Source organism: Colossoma macropomum, unplaced genomic scaffold, assembly GCF_904425465.1.
Source record: "Colossoma macropomum unplaced genomic scaffold, Colossoma_macropomum, whole genome shotgun sequence".
NCBI classification, from domain to species: Eukaryota; Metazoa; Chordata; class Actinopteri; order Characiformes; family Serrasalmidae; genus Colossoma; species Colossoma macropomum.
The window spans coordinates 30,684,683-30,692,967 of NW_023494786.1; the positions used below are offsets into that span (position 1 = coordinate 30,684,683).

The 8,285-nt window shown below is 37.6% G+C and overlaps 1 protein-coding gene across 1 annotated transcript; it reads right to left on the reverse strand.

The window, feature by feature from the left end:
- Positions 1-1,819: 1,819 nt before the first annotated feature.
- Positions 1,820-7,889, reverse strand: dusp12 (dual specificity phosphatase 12). The gene is made up of 7 exons (XM_036556257.1): positions 7,814-7,889; positions 6,129-6,436; positions 3,926-4,039; positions 3,725-3,843; positions 2,896-2,983; positions 2,607-2,787; positions 1,820-2,016 (listed from the first exon to the last, which is right to left on the reverse strand). Exons 2-7 carry the CDS (start codon positions 6,386-6,388, stop codon positions 1,867-1,869), a joined length of 912 nt encoding a protein of 303 aa, XP_036412150.1. The 5' UTR covers positions 6,389-6,436; positions 7,814-7,889; the 3' UTR covers positions 1,820-1,866.
- Positions 7,890-8,285: the final 396 nt, after the last annotated feature.

The window sequence follows — 8,285 nt, forward strand, 5'->3', positions numbered from 1 at the left end:
CAGTCTGAACTCAGAGTGAAACTGATTCATTATGTGAAGTACACAGACTTTTAAAGGTATAAGCTTTTTAAAATTATATTGAATCCTACACACATATCAGTCCTTAGGGACGTTTTTGTTGTTTATAAATTGACAGACGGACTGAATGTGTACTATCCTTGTTGGTCAGTCTCCACATGCTCATCGCTGTAATTCAGAAAATGTGAAAAATGCATTAAAATTATAGGAGGCAAAGGCAATTTTACTAGACTCTGTATGTGTTATTTAGACAAAACCTTAAATCAAGCCACAGAGTGTCCTGAGGAACAGTCAGTTCCACTCATTTCTCCAGGCAGAGCAAAGGCTACCCTGTCATTATATACACTTTAACATGCTCTCACATCTCTCAGCTGGCTTGACCTGTTGATGCTTAAAGTGGCCCCACATCGCATAATGGTAAACAGAAGTCATGACAAATACCACTGAAGTCTATGTCATTTGTTTTGCTTCACTGTTTAGTGTATATCGTTAATATATACAACAACTGGCCACTTCGTCAAAACCTCTTCCTTGTGTCTACACTCTTCATCTATTTTATCAGCTCCACTGACCACATAGGAGCTCTTTGTAGCTCTACAATTACAGACTGTAGTCCATCTGTTTCTCTGCATACTTTGTTACCCTGGTCTTCAGTGGTCAGGACCCCCACAGAGCAGGTACTATTTGGGTGGTGGATCATTCTGTGTTGTGCTGGTCTGAGTGGATCAGACACAGCAGTGCTGCTGGAGTTTTTAAACACCTCTGTGTCACTGCTGGACTGAGAATCAAAAACATCCAGCCAACAGCGTCCTATGGGCAGCGTTCTGTGACCACTGATGAAGGACTAGAGGATGACCAACACAAACTGTGCAGCAGCAGATGAGCTATCGTCTCTGACTTTACATCTACAAGGTTGACTGACAAGGTAGGAGTGTCTAATAGAGTGGACAGTAAGTGGTTAAAAACTCCAGCAGCACTGCTGTGTCTGATCCACTCAGACCAACGCAACACACACTAACACACCACCACCACGTCAGTGTTACTGCAGTGCTGAGAATGATCCACCACCCAAATAGTACCTGTTCTGTGGTGGCCTGAGCACTGAGGAACAGGGTGAAAGGGGGCTAATAAAGTATACAGACTACAAAGTGCACCTATATGGTCAGTGGAGCTGATAAAATGGACAATGAGTGTAGAAACAGGGAGGTTTTAATGAAGTGGCCAGTCAGTGTATATATAAATAATACAAAGTAAACAGTGAAGCAAAAATGACAAATGTGGTATGTCATCACTTTTATTTGACATTATGCAATATGGGACATTTAAACATCACCAGGCCAAGCGATGGTCAAGGAAAGTGATGCTGGTTTAGGATCTGTTTTCCTGATTTCTTTACAAGCCTTTCTGTGCCGGTTTTGATAACCTAGTGAATTTACTACACACTCAGGGTCAAATTTATTAGACATTAGCCGCACAGTTTTTACAACAGTGTCTGAAATTAAAGTAAAAAAAAATAAATTTATTTTATAATTTTATTTTATTTTACATACTGTTGTGTTGTTTGTTTCAAGAAGATATAGCAAAATCACTAGGGTGCCAAAACCGTATATATTTGACCAGGACCGCTTTAGAAGGAAGAACAGCAGCAGTATGGCGCCACCTTGTGTACAAATCACGTAAGTAAATATACTGTGAAAACTTCTAGACAGGAGGATTGTAGTTCTTAAAAAAAAGCCAGGCACTCCAAGCTCCCCAGTGACAACTGCTGTTTTCCCTCCAGCAAAAGAACAAGTACAAAATGTTCAAACAATATATATCTTTATTTGTGTTATTAAACAGTCAGTCATGTCATTTGAGTGCTGAAATGTTGATATGTTTTATTTCGTCCACTCTGTTCTTATGCATCTGGAAAGCAGGGGTCACCCACTGGCCACACGAGCACTGCTCACCGTACCAGTTAAAAGAGCCCAGCTTGGAGCTGCATTTAGGACAGAGTAGCTGCAAGAATAACAGCAAAAAAAGCAATGTGTCAAAAAATATCTAATACAGGTGGAGTTCCTAACAATATAGCACTGATATTACATGTAAGTATAAATTATTACTGTCAGACTGTAAAACTACACACACTGCAGATTCATACTGGATTAAAATCACTCCACAATTATTACTGTCAGACTGTAAAACTACACACACTGCAGATTCATACTGGATTAAAATCACTCCACAATTATTACTGTCAGACTGTAAAACTACACACACTGCAGATTCATACTGGATTAAAATCGCTCCACAATTATTACTGTCAGACTGTAAAACTACACACTGCAGATTCATACTGGATTAAAATCGCTCCACAATTATTACTGTCAGACTGTAAAACTACACACACTGCAGATTCATACTGGATTAAAATGCAGCTTGACTAGTACATAAAACTGTGTTTGTACCGATTCAGCATCTATACTGAATTAGCAATTATAAGCAATGATGATATATTTATATAAATAATTATATAAGCAGTTTTGCTGCTTATAGGTTATTGTTTAACATTAGCTCAGTGTTGTGTGCGTGGAGTTTGTGTGTGGTACCTGTCCGTCCATGACGCCAAGCAAAGCCTCCTCCATCCACTGAACTGGCTCTATGAAGTACGACGTACACTCTGTCTGATCTCCTGCTGGACATCCACCACTGACCCTTTTATGAGCGAAGGCAGACGCCCCTCTGCCTAAACAGTGGCTAAGGATGCTGGAGTTGCGGAAGAGTGTTCTTCTGTACGAGTGACCAAACAGAACAAGCACAAATGCACTTCAGATGCAAGTTTTCAATACAGCAAGTGAAGTGAAAAGTAACTGAGATGAATTCAGGCAGAAACTTTACCTGCATTTTCTGCATCTATAGACCACCTCAGTATTTTGGGTCTGAGCTGGGTCGACAGCGAACACATCCTTGGGGACATTCTGGAGTTCTAGATTAATGAAAGACAAAGCCTAGTTGTCAAAGAATTAACAGACCTCTGAACTCATACATCATTTTGTAGTCGGCATCATGAATATCGCTGCTGTAGGAACAAAACGTTTTATCTCCAAAATAGTAACTTTACAGGAGAAGAAAAAAACCTACTTTACTTTTAATGTAAGTCAATGGAACCAGACTTTTTTCCAAGTCATTTTGGGCCGTTTCTTTTGGTCCATTCACCATGAAATTTACACACAATATAAAGGGCGACAGGCATTTTCAAATTATGTCAAAAACTGAAAAACGACAAAAATGGAGATACGAGGTTTTGTTCCGACAGCAGCGATATGTTAGGAACTCTGGGTCTAAGCTGGATTTCTCTAAGAACAAATGAATGGGACTTTCTCAAATCATAGCTATCACACCCTGTGATAAATTAAAATATAATATAAGCCGAATATCATTTGTTCTACTTACATTATTCCCCAAATTTTACTGGATCCTCTAAATTACAAAGTTGTTGAAGATTCAAAATATAACCATTGCTACATCTGTGCTAACAGCAAGTTAACACCTGCTTTGAAATTACATCACATGAAAGTAAGTCTATTGTTAATTCCAGTATAAAAAAAACATGTAGAATATTTTCAGAATTTTCCACAAGCCATAAAATGGCAAACATGCATTTGTATTAAACACAATTTTGTCTGAAGACAGCACAAAAGCACCTTTAGTACATAGAAAGACAAACCTGGATATTTCTCAGTGACTTTCTTCAGTCTAAACTGCTTGTATAATGGACTGTTCATGTCTAATTCGCAATTCATGGATTCGTACAGGGCCAACTGGTCAAGAAACTCCTCGTTCATTCTGGAAATATAAGAAAAAACGTCTGTTCAAATTCAACAGCATGTTTGTTTGCAACAGAAATAGGACATTGTTCTGCACTTACTTGACGTCTGGTTTGAGCTGCTGGAGTTTGGTATACGCATCCTGCAGGTTCAGTTTCTGCGTCTTCATTAGATAAGCAGTAACTACAGCAGCACTTCTACTTTGACCCACATGGCTGAAAAAACAAAACAAAACAAAAAAACACTCCAGATGAAATACAAAACAATGTACTAAAACGGGGATGGACAATATGACGATATGTTATTGTTATCATGATGATTCATCCAGTTGATCATGATTTGCTCATACAAAGGCTCCTTTTTATTGGTTTTGACCTGCAGGTGCTCAAATGGTTCCAAAATTATCTTATAAGTAGAACACAATGTGTTGTTGCTCAGGGAGAGCAATCAATTTCTGGAAATTGGTAATGGGGTTCCACAGGGGTCTATCTTTGGGCCAGTGCTATTCATAGTATATACTAATAAAGTTGAAAAACACACTAAAAACTGTAAAATGCATTTTATGAAGATGATAGTCACGTATTCTTGCGCTTCCTCTGTAAAACTAGCCATTGAATATTTACAAAAAGATTATTCCTTGTTACAGATATCGTACATAGTCTGAAACTAGTGTTGAATGAAGGGAAGACAATATATACAATATATACTTTTCTGGATCTCATGCAATAGACAGTGTTAATAATACAGCAGTAAACACTTTGATTACACAGTTAATGACTGTGTTTCGAGCTACAAATATTTGGGAATTTGGATCAATGACAAGCCATCTTTTAGGGCACACACTGATGATTTAATAAAAAAAGTAATACAATGCGATTTTCAAAAAGAATTCAAGCTTGTCGTCCTTTTGAAAGTAGAAAGAAAATTGGTTAAACAACATTTTTTCAATATTGGATTATGGTGATCTATATGAATGTAGCTCCTTCAACACTGAAATCTTTAGACACTATCACAGTGCACTTTGTTTAATTATTAGTGATTTGACTTAAAACCCATTACTTTGAGCTGTATTGTAAAGTTTGCTTGTCATCGTTGTACATAAGCAAAAAAACAATTTACTTTTTTTATTTACATTTATAATTTAATGCTCTTCTGAGACAGCTTCTTTCTTTACAGCCAGAACAAAGGAAAAATTTATTAGACATAAAGACTGTTTACATGCACTCATTAATCCGATCATAATCAGATTTCTGCAGTTATCTGATTATTCAAATGGTCATGTGAAAAACACACTGATTTCTTAGAGTGGAGTAAGGTCTAGAAATCTGATTATGAAATCCAATAAAGAGAGCTGGATTTTAGCTCAGTGATCAGATTTCTCAGTGTATGTAAACTCTTACTCTGATTTCTTTCGGATTTCTCAGTCTGCACATGTGTGAAACAGACGGCGGTACCAGAAATAAGCGAGCAGTGTTGCCGTGAGATGCAGCAAAACACTTTTGGAGCGACGCTGAAACCGAATACATGCTTGACAAAATGAAGGATTTAAATATTCTTCATCTTCTAGATGATGTATGTTCATATTTTCCGGTAAAGTGACGAAGTTTGAGTTTTACATTATGTTTACGTTGCGTCTTCTTCTGTGAGTTTATTGGCTGGTTGCAAAGCAGAAATCTGGTTACTGTCTGTCTCAGGTAGACCTGGAGTTTCACCATGATCTGATTTCTCAAGTGCATGTAAACGCACTCAATGACTGGCTGGTTCTGAATGTACGATTCTCATCTAATGCTAAAATACAAACTTCTTTTACCTTTAAAATACTGTTAAACAACCTAATAGATGAGAAGTGTGTTTTCCTAATTTTGTCTAATTTCTGCCTTTTTGTTTTTTTGTTTTAATTATTTTGCTTGTTCTAGATATTTTACATGACTTTCTGCAAACTTGTTCTTAATGTTGTTCTTTCATTTCCATTTACTATATTACTATTTAGTATTTTGCTGTATGTCTTACAGCTAAACTACCCTTTAAAAATTACAGAAAATAAATAATAAATGAGCTGTTGCTGTACAGTAACTGCATAAACTGCATAGTAACAAGCAATCAATACGATGTCAGCCCATTATGCCGTTTCTCACAGCCCTTTTTAAATGTGGCACTATTGGCTTGATGATGTACTTTGTCTACTTAAATTTCAAAAAATGAAATATTGTTATAAGTACCATTTATCATTAAAACATCTTTATGTATTGTGACATTTTTAACACTTTGCCCACATTTATATTAAAACCCTTAATATAAACTTACCAGTGGACGAGAACAGATGATGGCTTGCCTACAGATGCTGCTAGAGCTTCTGTTATGAAGTGGACACAGCCGTCCAGTCTGCTGAGCAGATCTGTGGACGACTCGTCCAAAGCATGGACGAATTTTGTGTGAAAGCCAGAGATGTTTGGCTCCTCTGAGTCCACAGTGAGAACATGAGTGATGCCCACATTGGTAAGAGCTTCAGGGTCCTTAAGATCCGCGACAGATCCAATATAGAGTCCAGTCTCAACGGCGATCATGGTGTTCCCATATAAGCAGTCAGGTGGACGATGACTGATTACAAACAGCTAAGAAAATGGAAACATTTGATATTAGGAGCCAGACATTCTCCTTCAGTGTGAGGAACAGACACAGGTGAGGGGAATAAATAAATATTTACATAATAAAAATTAAACAAGATTCCTGAAATTAATCAAGACAGCTGACCTACAAAGTCTCATCAGGGACAGACAGAAATCACCAACACATTTTTGCTATTAACATGGCTTTCAGAACACCAGGTGTATGTAAACGTGCTATATAAATATCGAAGCAATGTCTTAATAAGAGATTAGGTAATTATCATGATCATCACATTCCTAGTATAAACTACCTAAACTGACACAGCTCTGCTTACTTAAGCACATTTTTAATGGATTTGTGCTTTTCTAAATATTAGATACCTGATGATATTCTAAGGCTTTTACTTTATCTCAAGTAGGTCACTGAAGAAAGCCACCTACTACATCCTAATCCCCTGTTTGGGTTTAGTTTAACTGTTTTACAGACGGCGATAGCGTCCATACTGCTTTGCTGTTGGTCACATCTCTCTTGTTAGAGCTTCGTTGATTCAGTTTACACCAAAAAAGGATCGAACAAGACAAAATCTGACTTTAGTTCTTTAGTTCTGATAAATGCTGGACGTCCTAATTGGGTTCTTTAGTAAAGACAATGGTTCTAATTAAAGCCATGAATTCAATAAAGAACCATCTGCGTGCTTAAAGGGTTCTATGCATGGTGAAATGGTTCTTCGGATTGATGGAGAATGTGTTGTATATGGTTCTAGACAGAACCTTTTTCAAAGTGGTTCTATATAGCCCCAAAAAGGGGCTCTTCTGTTGTTATAAGCTTGACATCAAAACAACAGCAGAACCCTTTTTTTGTAGCTACATAGAACCATGTACAATACATTCTCCATTAATCTAAAGATTTAAGCATGCAAATGGTTCTCCACAGCACCCATGGTTCTAAATAAGTAGAACATTGCCTTTACCAAAGAACCATTGAGGAACCATCTTTTTAAAGTGTGTAGCGTTAGTTCTGCTCGAGTCGTGGCTTCTTTTAACTGAAATAAGTTCATATTTCGACTGGTTTAGTCTCCTCTTATACGAAGATTAAGTTATTTACTTATTCTCGAGCTTCTTGTTCGAATTTTCCGTTCCACCTTAAATGGTGCAGCGGCTATACTCTGGCGCCTGAGGCGTTCTAATAGCTGCAGCGCTATTTAAGGTGGAACGGGGAAATTGGAACAAGGAGCTGGAGAAGCGAACGTAACATGAGAGTCTTAACAAGAAGTGCTCAGCTTCATTATGTCTTCAGGTGAAAGACGTTCTCTGTGAGTCGCTGCGCAGCTTTGAAATATAATAAAACATTAATAAAAATTAATATAATCAGCAACGTGTTACCTGTCTCCAGCGGTCCTGTACAATAACAGGGCCGACGAGGAATAAAGAGTAAAGCGCTTTAGTTCCGGACAGTGGCGTTTAGCGCTGTGTCAATGTCCTTCCAGCCGCTAGAGGGCGACATATACAAAATAATCCAGAGTGGTGTGGGGTTTTCATCCATCCATCCATCATCTAAACCGCTTATCCGTCTGGGTCGCGGTGGGGTGCTGGAGCCTATCCCAGCTGTCATTGGGCGGAAGGCAGGATACACCCTGGACAGGTCGCCAGTCCATCGCAGGGCAGGGGGTTTTCAATGAACTGATAAATAAAAGTATAAATATATTCATTCTTAATTTTACTTTAAACATGTAATAATTCATACTTGGTTGTTAAATGGGTTTATTTGATTTATTTCATGCAGCTATAACTGGAGCCCAATAATTATTAAAAAAAATATATACATGAGATTTTATTCATTTATTCTCATTTTTTC

What these genes read in the sequence shown, in the direction of transcription:
- dusp12 (XM_036556257.1), bottom strand. Translation starts at nt 6,388, where the DNA reads ATGATCGCCGTTGAGACTGGACTCTATATTGGATCTGTCGCGGATCTT. An exon ending in TCATCTGTTCTCGTCCACTG is followed by an intron (nt 4,040 to 6,128) that starts GTAAGTTTATAT and finishes TTGTTTTTTCAG; the next exon opens with CCATGTGGGTCAAAGTAGAA. An exon ending in TATAGATGCAGAAAATGCAG is followed by an intron (nt 2,788 to 2,895) that starts GTAAAGTTTCTG and finishes TCACTCGTACAG; the next exon opens with AAGAACACTCTTCCGCAACT.